Raw genomic sequence first — 16,317 nt, forward strand, 5'->3', positions numbered from 1 at the left:
TCTTGCAGTCACTTTTTCTAGCATGCAAAAAAGTGGCATCCCACTTTGTGACTTTCCTACTACAGGTGGCTGGTCAGCAAGTCCACCAGAGTGGTTCTGCTGGTCTCAACAAAGTTGCATGACATACTCTGCAGTTTGGGCTCATGTCCAAAGGCCCTGTGGTAGGGGTTCTCACCCGTACCCGCAGCTGGATGCCTCGGCTCTGCCAGTGCCTGATGGGATGCTGGAGCAGCACACACAGCGCTGTCAGGGAGCAGGTTCCCGGCGCTGGAGGAGTGAGACTGACAGCAGCTGAGCGAGTCTTATTTGTAAAACGGACCTGAAAGGTGCCCAGTCCTGGCCTGAAAAAACCACATTTAGACAGAGGAAGGAAGCTGAGTCCTTGGACTTGTTCATCCCCTTTTTATTGCTACAGATGCTGCTGGCAGCCTCCTTCACTGGGAGACCTGTCTGAAGTGGTTGAGCTCAAAGTGTACCTTGGCAGGGGCCCAAGCGCACAGGGTTCATGTTCAGACCTGGCATCTCGGTGTGCGTTCAGACGACGCAAAGGCCTCCTAGGTTCTTCTGCCTCCACAACAGGCCACAGACACCTTTTCCAGTGCCCTTTGTATATATTTGGTGCCTGCTGCTTAAAAGTATTGTAAAACAGCAACTCCTCAGAAAAGTTCATCTGCAGCAGTGGGGTGTAAGCATGAAGGTAAGTGAAAAGAGACTGGGCTATTTCACGCTCTCACACACACTCAGAGCATGTAGAGGGAGGGTAGTATTCCCGGAGAGTCTAACTTGAGTGTTGTACTCAAGGCTGCTGCAGGCTGGTGACCTGCGTGGCTGATAGGGACTGTTTCAAGGCCACTTTTGGAACTGGGGAATGTGCTGGGCTGGTTGGGGTGAGCACCAGGGCACAAGTGATGGGATGCCTGAGGACCTGTTTAGGACAAGGGACACTAGGAATAAAAGGCAGCTCTGACAGCCACTAAGCCCAGTCCTAATGGTCTGGGAACCCCTTCACTGTGCTATCAAATCCAAGCTGGTGCCTCACACGCATGAATGCCACTCCTAGGGAAGAGCACCCTGTGGGGAAGGAGTGTCCCATTTCCAAAACCAAACTGTAGCCCCAGTGTTATTTCCTCCCAGTGTCAAGTCGGCACGTGAGCCGATAAAAATCCCTGGGCTCACATCCTTCCCAGAAACGCCAGTCAAAACCCAAGCAGCTATTCACCCAAAGTACCAATTTTATAGTTCTGTGTGTGTCTATAATCTATTTACCAGCATTCCTACTTCAGTATGTGCCTGTTAATAAGATTAGTAATTAAAAAGCTTGATAGGAATTGGCAAGCACAGCTCCTCCGCCTTTCCCTCCCCTCCAAGCCGGGCTGGCGTGGAGTCTGAGGCAGGGCTGGCAGAGTACCTGAGGGAGTGGAGGCAGGAAGGCGCTGCTGAAACCTCTGCCTGCAAGTCAGCAATGGAGAAATCCCGGCCACTATGGGACAATCCCCTGCAGTTTGTTTTTGCCTGCATTTCCTATGCCGTGGGGCTGGGAAATGTGTGGAGGTTTCCATACTTATGTCAGATGTACGGAGGAGGTAAGTGTGGTTTATGTTTCTTGGTTCCCTTGAAGAGGAGTGTGGCAAGCTTTAAATCCAAAAGTATGTTGTCCATGCCAGTGCCCTGTCCACCCAGCAGGGTCCAGGGCAGAGTAGGAGGTCAGGCTTTTTGTTGGTGTGCAATCTCTTCTATTGCTGCTTTATTTTACATATTCTTTAGCATACGGCTTTTACCTGACAGCTGCCCCAGGTGTCAGTGGCACTCATTTCCTAGAAGTGCAATGAAACAGCGGGAAGGCCCATGTTTTCTAGAAGAATAGAAGTAGAGTGAGAGATGTAGGTCCACATGGTATTAATTTATTACTTTCTTGCCCCATTGAACCACTCTGAAGGCACCAGAAAATAGTTCAGTTCCTTGTAAGTTCACATATGGGGACTTGGAACATATTGAGAAGAGGAGATGCTTAGGCTGATTTAATTTAAGGATCAGCTGTATCATTTCAAGTTTCTGTCATTAATGTGTTGTCTTTTATACAAAGCCTTACTTTAGGAGGTGGTAACTTGGCTGCAAATCTGCCTTGAAGTTGGCTGAAACTCCTTAATCAACAGGAGTTCTGCAGCTAAAGCCTCCCGGGAAGCTTTGAAAACAGGGAACAAATTGGTTTGGGCTCCAAAAAAAAAAAAGCTCTTTGAAAGTTTATCCTTCTCCTAGGTCCAAACTGAAGAAAGATGATGTCTATATCGTATACCAGCCTTGGATGTTCCTTCTTAGAAATCAAAAGTCAGTTAATTAGATTAATTAAAAACCAACACTAATAATCTCTTCTAGTATACAGCTACCACTGGTTAATGACCATGTTTTGAAGAATCCTTATAAAGAGCCTCTCTTTATAAGACATCCCAGTTTTATACTGCTTCTCGCACTGCATCCGTTGTCATAGTGTTGGACCCATCTCAGTTGTGCATTAAGTGACATGATGAGCATCTGCCTCATTTGCTTCTGGTCTGCTTCCGCCTTTTCTTCCTTTCAGGAAGAGACGCACTGAGATGTTTAAGTGCTTTTTGCTTGTTTTGTGCTTGTTTTGTTGGCTTGTAGCTTACTTCTAAATGCACATGTGGTGGTAGGAGTTGGTTCATGCTGGTTTTTGAAAGCCAGCTCACTGCTGGGACTGCGTCAGAGCTGCTCTGTGCGATCAGGTCAGAAAAATCCAGATAACACAGTGGGTGAAGTTACAGTAGAAGCTAGATGCTGCAGTGGCTGAAGCTTTCTTAGACGGTTCGGATAGCAGAAGTGATAGACGTGCTGCAATTCTGGGTGTATTCCTCTACACAGATGCTTTTGAGGGTAAAGACTTCATGTCTGACACTGAACTCTAGGACAAAGCTTAAAATGCAAGTGTTTCTGTACACAATTAAACTGCACATGATTAGTTCACTAGCAGCCTATCTTGGCAGACATCCTGAAGGACAGCAAAACTCAGACACTGGGGGGCTTTATGTGGTTTAGCCTGTTCTTATCAGCCATCAGCAGTGTAGTAGATGGTGAAAATTCTCTGAAATGTAACCAAAACTGGAACACTTGATTAACCTGAAAAAAAGATTAAATAAACCCAAGTATTTTCTGAAAAGCATGTTTTTATAAGAATAGTTTCTCCACTATTTTGATCCTCCCTGGTTAAATTTCCCAGGGGAGAGGCAGCTCTCCCTACTGTGAAACTAAAACTCCTGACAGCAGGCTTCGCTTTTCTTAATTGTTTTTCGCTGCCCTCTTAAAAAGGATTCGGTGGCTTTCCAGGGGTCTGCAAAACCCATGCAGGCAGAACATCGTTTCAGGAACTTAAAGCTGGATATGCCAGGCACTGGGCTTAGGGGGGATGCCAGCAACTCCTTGCTGATGCCAATCTTCCTTGTAGAAAAGCACAGAGCCAGTCCCTGTCCTGCCCAGCAGAGCAATAGGGCCCTTATCGCTGATGATACTCATAAACAGGATATTTGCAGACTTTACAGCCTCCTGCCTTTCTGTTCATCAGCAGATTTCCTCCTTCTCCTTGCTCTCCTCCAGAGAGCTTGACCTGAGCAGAGCAGGAGGGATTCAAACCTCGTAGGTGCAGTTAGTCTGTCTGTAAGCAGGCTGGGCCAGACTGAAACAACACTGGGATGGGTTTACAGCAGGGCAGGTGCTCAGCAGCGCTCAGCCCTGAGCAAGGAAGCCCCTGGGCACCAGACGGGATGCTGAGCAGAGGCGAGGGTGCCACTGGCCAAGCTCGGTGCCTCGACCAGACCTGGACCACACTCCACATGTTGTGCCAGCTGCAGGGGTCTGGCCTGGGGGCTGTTTTTCACAGGTGGTTGGCACCGTAGGGAGCAACGCCAGGTGTTAAATGAGCAGGGAGGTCAGTGGAGCTCTGCTGGTTCACAGTGGATAAGGAGCTGGTTCATACGGCTGCCCTGAGTCACTTAGATGAGGCATTTTGGTTCTACCCTTTAGGAAAAGTAGCGTCGGGAGCAAGATCTGCGTGCAAACAGGGTGCAGAGCAAGGGGCAGGGGGCTCAGTCCCAGCACCCCCAGCTGCGGGGGGACATTGGGGGGAAGAACAGGCCTGAAGGCACTCCTCCTCCTTGCAAGGTGGCAAAGCCAATGCCAAGCATGTGGCAACACTGCTGGGAGGACAGAAAAGCCTTCGCAAAGGGCCTAACACTGATTCCCCCTGTGGTACATGGCAAAACTCCTCAGTGGTTGTTGGGGTAGCTCGCACGCCACCGGGACAGAGCAGCTGTGGGAGCTCTTAAACCTCCGACAGCTCCCTTGTGGCATAGGAAGTTATCTAACAGACTAACAAAGGGGTTGTTAATAACGAGAGAGGTGGGAGGTGGGAAATTAATTCCCAGAATAAACCGGATTATTGCTTGGTGTTTATTTCCAGTTCTTTGCCTCAGTTGCTGCCCGGATTTCATTCCTCCACGGCGCTGCACAGAGCCCATTGCAAGGAATGTTAATGCCACAGATTAAATCCTAAATAAGAGATATTTACGTAAATATTTTTGGCTTGCTGTAAAAAAGGAAGCAGGAAAGCCATCGCAAAAATCCAGGTTTTGACTCAGTCAGCAACTCTTTCTGAAGTGAGCCCCAAGTCGAGGACAAGGATTTTTTTTTTTTTCCAGCAGAAATTTAAGCCTAAGTGCATCCTGGTTGCCAGTCGGGAAGGTCCTTTCCCCTCCCTCACTTCCAGCCTGCCCATTCCTGCTGCTCCTCTTCCACAGGGGCATCCCTGTGGCTCTCTGTGCGGAGGAAGCAGGGATGAGCAGACGTGGGGCGGGAGGAGGCTGTGTGCCTCTGTCCCAGGGTCTGCTCCCGCAGATGGGACCCTGGGGCAAAAGCCTTCACCCCTTTGCTGGTGCTTGTGGGCTCAGCATGGCGGGGTTTGGCAGTTTTTTGGTGTTGGTTTTTTTTAAGCCAGGCCAGACTTCAATATGTTACTCAAAACTCTCTATTCAACACGGACGTTGCTGTTTTACTTTTTCATTGAGCACTTTGGCTCTGCCGCAGAACACCACACACAAAGTAAATCTTTCCCTCGTCCTCTTTCTCTCATTATCTTTTACAAGGTTTGGCTGGCAGTAAGTTACCCTTTAACAGCCCCAGCCCCGAACATTGCTCAAACCACCCGCAAAGCACCTGGGCAGCCCTGCCATGCTGGGGTGGTGACCGGCACAGTTTAACAGCAGAAATCTCAGCTCTGCCAAGTGCAGGTGGAAAATTCCCCGCGCCCAGGCGCTCGGCGCCCACCGGCATCTGGGACACCGCCTGAAACCCTGTGAAATGTCCTTCAGGGTTGGGCCATGCCCTCAATACACAAGGTGCCCAGACAGGACCCAGCCCCAGCCAGGTCCTGGAACACTAAAGACGTGACTTGACCACAAGTAAGGCAACACTGTGTTTATTATGCTGCTGATCTGCTGAAGGCCATCTGTTGGGTTTTTCTTGCAGGTGGCTTTTTGATCCCTTATTTTATCATGCTGATCGCCGAGGGGATGCCACTGCTCTACCTGGAGCTGGCTGTGGGGCAGCGCATGCGTCGGGGCAGCATCGGTGCCTGGAAAATAATAAGTCCCTACCTCTGTGGTGTTGGTATGTTCCCAGTTTTCATCTTTATTTTTAAGCGCCTGGGGAACACGGGTGATTTTTGAATGGAGAGCTTTGTCTTTCAGAGAAGAAACCAGGTGGGAGCTGGGGTTTTACCTGGACACCTGTCCCTTGCAGGGCATTGGGGCCAGACCCCATCTCGCTGTGCTGCGTCCCTGGACTGGGAGGTGTGAGTTCCCCTGCCCTCAGGCAGACTGCCAAAATCATGGTGTGAAGGCCAGCGCTAAACCCAGCCCCTGGGGCTGCCTGCACTGGGCTTTGACCCCCAAAGCATCTTCCCAATAAGCTCAACATGGAGTGATAAAATGGTGCCTTAATTTCCTACTGTTGCTGCCTACCATTTACCAATGTCCACTCTTAGCTACATTATTATGTTATTAAATTACCCTGATAACCCCAACTATTGTTAATTTGCTTACACACACATTTTATTTTTAACAATACATTGAATATTCACCCCCCAGGGGCTAAAGTATAAAATCCAGTGCAGGATAGCCCTGATGGGAGGAGGAGGTGACTGCAGCGGCAGGGGCTTGCCTTGTGCACAGGGCTGTGCAGAGGCAAAGCCCCTCCTGTGCCGGCCGCGGTCCCCCCCAGGCGTTTCGGGGCCCTAGGTGTTTCGGGGTTTCGCTGCTGACAGAGTGCCTCCCTCCATGCCTGCAGGCGTTGCCAGCGTCGTAGTGTCCTTCTTCCTCTCCATGTACTACAACGTGATAAACGCCTGGGCCTTCTGGTACCTCTTCCACTCCTTCCAGGTGCGTGGGCACCCAGCGGCATGGCTTGGTCCCACCGTGGCCCCAGAGGGTCACGGTGGCCTTGCATCGGTGCTGGACATTGCATGGCACCATTGTCAGCTGGGGGGTGGGGGGCCAAAAGCTCCAGAAACCCTCCCAGGTCTTTTCTGGGGGGAAAAATGAGGCAGTGGTGTCCCCCTCTGGGGGCTCCCCAGGGGCATTGATGTGTCTTCTCCTCACCACGAAACACAGGTCAAGGCCAGCCCCGTGATGCCTTGCTCGCATGTGCCTTGGTGGCCATGGTGTCCTGCACCCTGGGATGGGTCTGTCTGAAGGCAGGGCAGAGGGTTGGCACTGGAAGAGAGGATTGGAGAGGGTTATCCCCAGGGGAGAGGGTCAGAGAGGCTCAGTCCTCAGGGAGAGAGTCAGTCTGGTCATCCCCAGGAAAGAGAGGAAGAGCAGATCTGTCCTTGGGGAGAGGGTCAGAAAGGGTCATCCCCGGGGGAGAGGGTCATTCCCAGAGGAGAGGATCAGAAAGCCTCAGCCCTTGGGGAGACAGTCAAAAGAGATCATCCCCAGGGGAGAGGATCATCCCCAGGGGAGAGGGTCATCCCCAGCACCAGGCAGCACAACGCGGAGAGAAGCAAGCCCTGGGCAGAAAGCTGCCCTCACCTTTATCCCCTCTCCCCGTCCCCTGCTGGCACCCCGGCTCTCCCCGCCATGCTGACGGCAGGTGCTCTCCCCATGCCCTCCCTCCCAGGACCCTCTGCCGTGGGCCACCTGCCCCCTGAACAGCAACCGCACCGGCTACGAGGCGGAATGTGAGAAGACGTCATCCACCCAGTACTTCTGGTACCGGCAGACCCTGAACATCTCTTCGTCGCTGGAGGCCAGTGGCAACGTGCAGTGGGAGCAGGCGCTCTGCCTGACGCTGGCCTGGCTGGTGGTCTACCTCTGCATCCTCCGCGGCACTGAGTCCACCGGCAAGGTGAGAGGCAGGCGCAGCCCTGCTGAGCCCAAGCAGGACATGGGGAGGATAAACAAGTGCCAGAAGGCAGCGGGCATGGCTGCTGTTACCTGGGGTTATGGCATCTCCCCTGGAGCAGCCAGCCCCGCTGCCTCTGCCGCACTGTTAAGTTGCAAGTGAAGAGGGCTCAACCAAAATTCTGAGTGATATTAAAAAAATAATCCAGAAAAGTCCTTTAAATGCAGCCACCTCTGCTGCAAAACCAGCCACCAGGCTGCTGGCCCTGCAGAAAGCCGTCTGCCACAGCAGAGCCATGTCAGGAGATGTCTGTTCCTCGGTCTTTGCGAGAAAAAAAAGACATCCACTGGGCATTTTCACTCACTTTTTATTCACAGCAGAAGTTATGAGGAAGCGGGGAAAAAAAGCAATGTCCTGGCTGAGCCTGCACTAAGAAGCAAGCTGAGGGCTGTAATCCCCAAATCGTCTTAGCCAAATGCAGAAAGCCAAGAGACTGTAAACTAAGAATAACCTCTTAAACTTGCTGTGGCTGGCTTTAGGGGCAGGAAAAAAAAAAAAAAAATTAGCCAAGGAGCATTGAAACAGCATCATGAAGGCAGGGTCTCATCGGGGGGGCACAGGGGGCTTCCCCTGCATCCCTCATGCAGGAACAACAGCGGGTTTGGGCAGTGAGCACAGGGTTGTCCCGCTGGGGAAGGTGAAGCTGCTGCATCTTCAGGTGTGTGATAGGGAAGGGCAGATGCCGTCTGGCAGTGCAGGCAGGTGCAAATCAGAGGAGTATTTGGTAATTACCCAGCTGATTCTCTTCCCAAAAGCTTGGGAAGGCATACTTTTTGTGAGTTAGTTTTTATATAAGTTTTTGGAGGAGCCATTGGGGTACATCCCAGCAAAGACAAGGTGATTGGATTCTCCCTTTTTTTTCGCAAGTGGCTTTTTCCAATGCGGAGATTGAATATTTGGATTCAAATTCAGGGGTTTGATCAAAAGCTCATGGAAGACAACTGAAAGATTTAGTTCCCCCCATCCCCCATCTGGGTTACATTAACTTAAAGTCTTTTTGACATCTGGACTAAAATAGTTTCATTCAAGTTTGGTTTTGACCTTTTATGAGGTCTGCTCACCTTCCTCCTAGAGCAGATGATGGATGACCTTTGCCTAATGAGTTCTTGATAGATAGTTGCAAACTGGTGTTACTCAACTAAATGCTGCATAACTGAGTGTGTAAATGCTGCAAATATTTTAGATTTTGTTCTTATTTTTCCAACCAAAGAGAAGACCCTGGGAACAGTAGCACAGGTCTTTATTAATAAAAGCTTGTTTCCCTAAAACCTAAATCTAAAGTTAGATTTGTCTGCAAAAATTTCTTTAAAGATTAACACAAGGTAACAAACACAATAACGGAAATTATTTCTATAAAGTGTGTAAAGTAAGTGAGACTGACCATCGTAGATTAGCTCTGTTTTATATAATCTTTAGACCAAAGTATTTCCCCTCCTTTCCCTAGGTCGTCTATGTAACAGCCTCTTTGCCATACTGTGTTCTCATCATATACCTCATCAGAGGATTAACACTTCATGGAGCTGTGAATGGGCTTGTCTACATGTTCACACCAAAGGTACAGAAAAACCGTACTGAATTTTTCATGAAATGTTATTAGTTGCCAAACGTGTAGGTTTTTAAAAGGTGGCGATGCTTCTTTTCCTTGTATTGAATTTTTGCAGCAGCAGCTTAGGTCAGGCAGCTGGAAATCCCGGCGGGGAGTGGCTGGAGGCTGTTCTGCCGTGGTGCCCGGTGCAGCTGTTCTGCTGCTTGCTTTCTCTGGCATAAAGAGACCTGCCCATTAACATAACCTGTAGCATATCACTTTCAGACTGAGCAGTAACCCTGCCCAAAAAACACCCCTGAGCTAAAACGGGTGCATGAAGGGGCCCATCCCCATCCCCGCAGGCTGGAAGGGGCAGCGCCAGGCATCCGTGTGCAGCTTCACGCTCCCACTCTCCCTGTCTGATTTTGCAGCTGGAGCAGCTGTCGAACCCCAAGACGTGGATCAGCGCTGCCACGCAGATCTTCTTCTCACTGGGCCTAGGCTTTGGCAGCCTCATCGCGTTTGCCAGCTACAACGAGCCCAGCAACAACTGCGAGAGGCACGCCATCATCGTCTCCCTGATCAACAGCACCACGTCCATATTTGCCAGCATCGTGACTTTCTCCATCTATGGCTTCAAGGCGACATTTAACTACGAAAGCTGTATAAACAAGTAAGAGTCTGGTATTTCACTTGTTTTCCACTGCAAGCCGTTCTGGGGAAGGTAAGAGGGGAGGTAAATAAATAACAGCACACAGCGCTGCCAGCGAAACCAGATCTAATACTGCTCTAATAAAGCTAATGGCACTATTTAAAGCGATGAAGGCTGAGATGAAAGGTCAGAGCTGGCTCGCCTTTTGACACCTGGGTGCCGCTTCCACGCATGGGCCAGGTCGAGACAGTGAGTTTGCCTGGGCAAGTGACAGCGGCACTTTCCCCCGTGTCCTGGTCCTGGCACATGCTTCGGGAGGGGTGTGGGGGGGCTGATTAATAAAATACAGTGATGCTCAGATCCCCCCCTTTAAGGCTAAGCCCTGTGCCAGGAGCTCAGCCTCCTTGGTGGTGGTGCTCTGGAGGTGCCCAGCAGCCTGCAGGATCATGCCCTGAGGCAGCAAGCTCGCATGCGGTCCCTGGCACAGGGCCCACGGCAGTTACACTTTTACTCGTATTTTTACAGCTTTCAATCTGTCTGCTGATCAGAGAGGAAACCAAGCTGCTAGTCCCTGCTCATTGCCAAAAAGCTCATTAAATTGGTGGGGCATGGACATGAGACTGGAGGGCAAAGGGGAAGAGATGCCAGCCGGCACTGGTCGGCACCCAAAATACCTGCCCGGGAGCGGCAGTGTGGGTGCAGGAGCTGCTCCCTCTGAAGCAGAGATGAGCACAAGGTTGCCCGTGTCCCAACACTATGCTGGAAGTGCCACGGCTCCTACCCAGGGAGACCAGAGCCCTGGGGCCAGCAGAACATCCCCACGTGGGGGCCAATAGAGAAGGGGATGAGGTGTAAAACCAGCCTCAATTTTATACCTTGGCCTGAAAGCCATTAAGTTCCTGTAATCTTTCCCAGGGTGATCCTGCTGCTGATGAATGCTTTTGACCTGGAGGAAGGCTCTTTAACAGCAGACAACCTCAACGAGATGAAAGACTACCTCATGGCCACCCACCCGCAGGAATACACCCAATTATTGCCACAGCTTAGAAACTGCAGCTTGGAAGCTGAACTAGATACGGTGAGTCGCCGCTTTGTGCTGGTACCTGGGCTTCACTCTCTCCTTTCCTCCCACCGAGCCCAGGCAGTCCCTCAGCCCCACATGGGCACATCTGCACCCCCAGGAGCCGCCTGGCCGGGGGGTGCAGTGCGGCTCGTTTCTACACCTCAGGATGGGGTGGGGGGCACTGGTCAGCCCAGCAAGGGGCTCGCTTGGGTCATTAGCAACTGAGCCGGGTGGCAATGCAGCCGGCCTGCTGGCTGTGGCTGAGTGACAGGGCAGGTCGCAAAGGTTTGGGGGGAATGTTTTTGCTACGAGCGGCACTACGCCAGTTTCCATGCAGTTTGAATAAACTGGCGAAGATCTCATCTGCCTCTGCTGTGCAAAACCACCACCGCGGGTGTATTTTGTCATGGCGCAGGGTCAGTCTCTTATGTCCCTGTTCTTAAGTCCTTTATCAAGCTGAAGAGCTGCCCGTAACTCACTTCTTCCCCCCTTCTCGCCGGCAGGCCGTCCAGGGGACAGGACTGGCATTTATAGTCTATTCTGAAGCGATCAAAAACATGGAGGTGCCCCAGCTGTACTCCGTGCTCTACTTCGTCATGCTGCTGATGCTGGGCATTGGCAGCATGCTGGGAAACACCGCCGCTATCCTCACGCCGCTGACCGACAGCAGGGTCATTGCCACCCATTTCCCCAAGGAGGTGATCTCGGGTAAGCGCCCGCCATGTTGCAGCATAGGCCACGCAGTGAGAGCGCGTGTGTGTGCAAAAGCTTTGGTGTCCCACAGCCGTTAAGGGTCCCTCTTTAACCTCAGGTGCAGCAGGGAATATCAAATACGCTGCCGGAAGGGTTTGCCTGCCCTTGGGAAATCCTGCCCAGCCTGTACAGCACTTTCCCTCGGGACCTCTCAAAGCACTAGGGCAATTGTGGCTGTGTATTTGCAGGCTTCCCAACACACCCCCAGCTCCTTCAGACTGGTGTCTACTGACCTGCGAAACTCAAATGGCCAGGACAAATGTCAAGATACCTGCAGTGAGTGGCTCTTCAGTCACATCACCAGTATGCCAACTGTGAACCACCTCAGTCTTTGGCCAAAAGTGATACGCGCTCCCGTTCAGGCATGGAAATGAGTTGTCCCACCTTAAAATCTGTTTTAGGGGGATGCCCAGCAGTAACAGCCGATGCTGCACGCACAAGCGACAAGGCTATAGCCAAGACTCGGTTGTCTTGACCCTGCTGGGATGATGTGCAGGTCTAAGCAGCAGCAGTTTAAGGATACACAAGCATAGCCACACACACACAGAGACAGGTCTCTTCCAAAGGGAAAAAAAATTATCTTTCTCCTCTGAGAAAGCTGCTCCCTGACAGAAATCAGTAGAAATCCCACCAGCTTTTTAGTCACAAGAAGTATGACATTTCCCCCACGCAATTAGATTTCCAGGTGTAACGGCAGGGTCCCTGTTTTATCCATGCAGGTGGTGTGTGTTTCATTAACTGTGTGATTGGCCTAATCTTCACCATGGAGGCTGGAAATTATTGGTTTGACATATTCAACGACTACGCAGCCACCCTTTCGCTGCTGGTCATTGTGCTGGTAGAAACCATTGCTGTGTGTTATATCTACGGGATAAGAAGGTAAAAGCTTGAACCCTCCTTTCTTCATAGTGGGATAGCTGGGGGAGCAACTGCTGGCCAAGACATGCAAGGCCAAGAATAAAAATACCACCTTGGGCTAAATTTTTCTCCTACACTATGGTATCAGCAAGGCGATGGGGGTCTTTCCTGCCCTGCAGACCCCTTCCAGGACCTTGGGTTCAGGGCTGTGCGGGGACCAGGCTGGGCTGACACCTTCTCTGCAGGCAGGGGAGTCCTAATGACCCGTACACGCTGCTCCCTGCTCTTCTTGTCTTTGGTCTCAAGAGCCCCTTCTGCCAAAACTCTCCTCCTCCTTTCACAGTAATTCAGCGTGAGCACAACAGTGCCAGTAAGTCTGGTTGCAAAGATGCTCACCTTGCACGTCGCTGGTCTGCCAAGTCATCCCTTGTGGGTAAATGCAAGATTCAGCATCAGGAAAGGTTGTAAACAGCAGAGGTGTTTGCACTCAGGGCATCAAAAGGAAAAGGCTTTAGCATTTGCTTTGTTAGTCTGCTAGCACAGTATGTGTACAGGCACCTACACTGGTATTACGTCCTTGATGAGTTCAAAGCCTTCGAGTCAGATCCAGGTTTCCTGTGAGATTTTAGGTACCATCCCCAGCATTAGTACTTCCTCAAAGACAGTTGAATAACAGTGGTGAGAACAACTCAACTACACAAGAATGAGCAGTGGTTTTTTCCATAATACTTAAGCATCATTGCTTTTCTCCATTGGCTTACACCAATAATGGTCTGAACTTCTTACACTCCAGGTAGAATTTTTTGGGACTTTTCCTGCTGTACCTATTTCTAGCTACTCTTCTGTAGTTTGGGATCCTCTTGGAAGCCCTGCTATCTGTTTTATTTGATTTCACCCTCACTATATGATCCTGGTGAGCCAGTTCTTCAGACAATTCCTCTCTGCTCATGACTCTTCTGGTCAACTGTATTCCCCTTTCCCAGGGGGAATGTCCTGGTTTCGGCTGGGACAGAGTTAACTCTCTTCTTAGTAGCTGGTACAGTGCTGTGTTTTGGATTTAGGGTGAGAATAATGTTGATAACACACTGATGTTTTAGTTGTTACTAAGTAGCGCTTATCCTAAGCCAAGGACCTTTCAGTTTCCCGTGCTCTGCCAGCAAGCAGGTGTACAAGAAGCTGGGAGGGAGCATCGGCAGGGCAGCTGACCCCAACTAGCCAAAGGGCTATTCCATACCGTGGAATGTCATGCCCAGTATAGAAAGAGGGGGGAGTTGGCCGGGAGGCACGGATTGCTGCTGAGGCATCGCTTAGTGGGTGGTGAGCAATTGCATTGTGCATCACTTGTCTGTTCTTGGGTTTCTTTTGGTTTTTTTGTTATATTGCTTTTAATTACTATTATTATAGTTTTATTCTTAGTATTATATTTTATTTTAGTTATTAAACTGCTCTTTTCTCAACCCATGAGTTTTACTTTTTTTTCTCTGATCCTCCTCCCCATCCCACTGGGAGGGGCGAGGGGTGAGCGGCTGCGTGGTGCTTAGTTGCTGGCTGGGGTTAAACCACAACACCATCTTACATACTTAATTCTGTAGGTGGTTTTGAAGTAACTCAGATCAAGGTATCAATTGAACATATGCAGCTGTTCTCAAAAATATATGTTGGGTTTTTTTTAAACACAGATTTGAGAAAGATCTTCAAACCATGATTGGACGCAAGCCAAACTGGTACTGGAAAATTATGTGGGCTTTTGCTAGTCCTTTGCTAATTATAAGCCTATTTATATTTTACATCACCGACTATATCCTCACAGGAACGCTGCAATACCAAGCATGGGATGCCACACAGGTAAAATAGTTTTGGATTTGGGTTTTTGGGTTTTTTTTTTTAAACTTTCCTTAATTCCTGCAAGGATACAGCCTTCCTTCTGAAGTGCACTGTTCCACAAAACTGCCTTCTGAAAGTTTGCAGCTGGAGTCAGGGCCATCCCTTCATTTTGTGGAAAGGTAAAACAGGGAAGACTTGACCTAGTGACAACAATGCAATGGTTCTGTAAAATTGACTCATTTCCCTCTAAAATTCTTAATCGACCCCTTCAAACAGTAAATTTTTATTCATATTGAAGACCCAAATGTAATCTTAAAAAAACACACTTTAAACAGAAAAATTACTTTCAAAGTATAGTATTTTGAACAAAATTAGTGGTATTTTAACAGAACTGAGCTGCTGCTGGAATAAATAGTTTTCTTAATTTCCATATACATTTTTCTTCATGGCTAAAACACTTTTGTATGAGTGCTGAACTGTGTATTTATCACAACGGAATTAGTATTGGAAAAGTAATCACTGATTTCATAACCTTTTGTGGAAATGTTCCTAGCACGCAGAAACAAGTTACGCACATTGTTTTCATGTCACTGGTGATTTGGGACCCGTGGCAGGCCTGGCCTGTTGAGTGGGTGTCAGCATGAGCCCACAGGCTCCAGGAGAGGAACACAGAGACCTGACAGAGGTCAGGGCTGAGCCATCTCATTAAGAAACACAAATCAAGCCAAAATCTGCTCTTTACCAAAGCTTCCAGAAGTTTTTCCCAGTATTTTTGTCAGCAGCTCTGTTCTTGTTGTCAATTTTAAGCTTGTATGGTTGGACAAAGCAAAGCACTGAGGACAGCCACGGGCTGCTGCAGATGCTTCTCAGATGTCCTGTTGAGATACGCGAGCGCAGCTTTGCTCCAGACCTGACTCCGGGACTCTGAAAATCACCGATCCCACAGATCCCACGCTTCTTCTCTCCCTTGCAGGGCCAGCTGGTGACAAAGGATTACCCGGGCTACGCCCTAGCAGTGATCGGGCTGCTGGTGGCTGCATCCACCATGTGCATACCCCTGGGGGCACTAGTAACTTTTATAAGGAAGAGACTGAAGAGGGAAAGCGTTTCAACCGTTGCATGAACGCCGACAGCTGGATTTGGGAAGACCTTACCCCCGGCGTCAGTGACCGGGCACTTCTGGAAGACAGCAGCAAACATTATTTGTAGCAGCTATTTAGAGAGTTGAGAATTGTGGGTGCTATATTGACCAAAAAGTGCTCTTAGGAGGTTCCACAATGGTTTGGGAAAAAAAAAGCTCCTCTGTAACAAGATGAAGCTTTAAAATGGTCTCTGTAAGAGAGGGAAAAACAGAAGAGCAGCTCACAAAATGCTAACTAGCACAAATTAACCAGCGTATCAACCCATTACACAACATTAGGCAATTCTTTTCCACTCTGTTGTAGCACTGCCTATGTGGAAACATGAGCAACCAACTAAGCATGTTCCTGCACCAAAGTACTGGAAACTACCCTTACCATTCAAGAAAGCCACGCTTAAGCATGCACATTATTTGAAATGACATCTGTATTTCATCAACAGATGAAACTGTTGAAGTCTTGCAATGCGAATGTGATAATCCCTTTCCTACAAGGGAAAAGTCAGTGGGATGGTATTCAAGATAAATGTGGCCAACGCTGCTTCTTTTATACTTGTGTCCAGCAAAGCAGTTTTTATATATATATATATATACACACACATATATGAGCTGCAGAAGTTCTCTCACCTCCAGAAGAAGTAAACTTCCAATTCCAGTATGTAATTGTGCACTGTGCTGTACTTCATATTTTCTAGGGATGCACTTTAAGTACACTAGAAGAAATCTGTGATAAAGCTGCTTTACAAGCCCCACCCAAACAAAAGTATGCCATAGAATTAGCTTTGACAAAGTTCATATCCAGGTATACTTTAATCATGAGATGTAACAATCCAGCAGTTCCACAGACCTGGTTAATTTCCCTATGTGAACGTTCTATAAAGAAAGCAACGTGTTTAAACTGTAAGCTTCATGTAATAGAAAACAGTAAAATTGTATCTGCACTTTAAAGAGGTCACTCTGAAGAACATTAGAGACACACTCATGGGATGCGGGTGCTTAATACAGTGTCTTAACTATGTAACCATTAGAAGGTGGCA

At 49.1% G+C, this 16,317-nt stretch overlaps 1 protein-coding gene across 1 annotated transcript; it reads left to right on the top strand.

Annotated features, from left to right (window-relative positions):
* The first annotated feature begins 1,462 nt into the window (after positions 1 to 1,462).
* SLC6A20 (solute carrier family 6 member 20) lies at positions 1,463 to 15,265 on the top strand. The gene is made up of 11 exons (XM_050891930.1): positions 1,463 to 1,583; positions 5,533 to 5,673; positions 6,352 to 6,443; positions 7,183 to 7,410; positions 8,912 to 9,022; positions 9,424 to 9,665; positions 10,560 to 10,722; positions 11,211 to 11,415; positions 12,180 to 12,339; positions 13,998 to 14,163; positions 15,116 to 15,265. Exons 1-11 carry the CDS (start codon positions 1,463 to 1,465, stop codon positions 15,263 to 15,265), a joined length of 1,779 nt encoding a protein of 592 aa, XP_050747887.1.
* The last annotated feature ends 1,052 nt before the right edge of the window (positions 15,266 to 16,317 follow it).

Source organism: Gymnogyps californianus, chromosome 2 (genome assembly GCF_018139145.2).
Source record: "Gymnogyps californianus isolate 813 chromosome 2, ASM1813914v2, whole genome shotgun sequence".
In the NCBI taxonomy this organism is placed as follows: domain Eukaryota; kingdom Metazoa; phylum Chordata; class Aves; order Accipitriformes; family Cathartidae; genus Gymnogyps; species Gymnogyps californianus.

Coding starts and splice junctions, on each gene's coding strand:
- SLC6A20 (XM_050891930.1), top strand. CDS start 1,463: ATGGAGAAATCCCGGCCACTATGGGACAATCCCCTGCAGTTTGTTTTT. Junction 12,340..13,997: donor TATATCTACGGGATAAGAAG/GTAAAAGCTTGA, acceptor TTTTAAACACAG/ATTTGAGAAAGATCTTCAAA. Junction 14,164..15,115: donor AAGCATGGGATGCCACACAG/GTAAAATAGTTT, acceptor TCTCCCTTGCAG/GGCCAGCTGGTGACAAAGGA.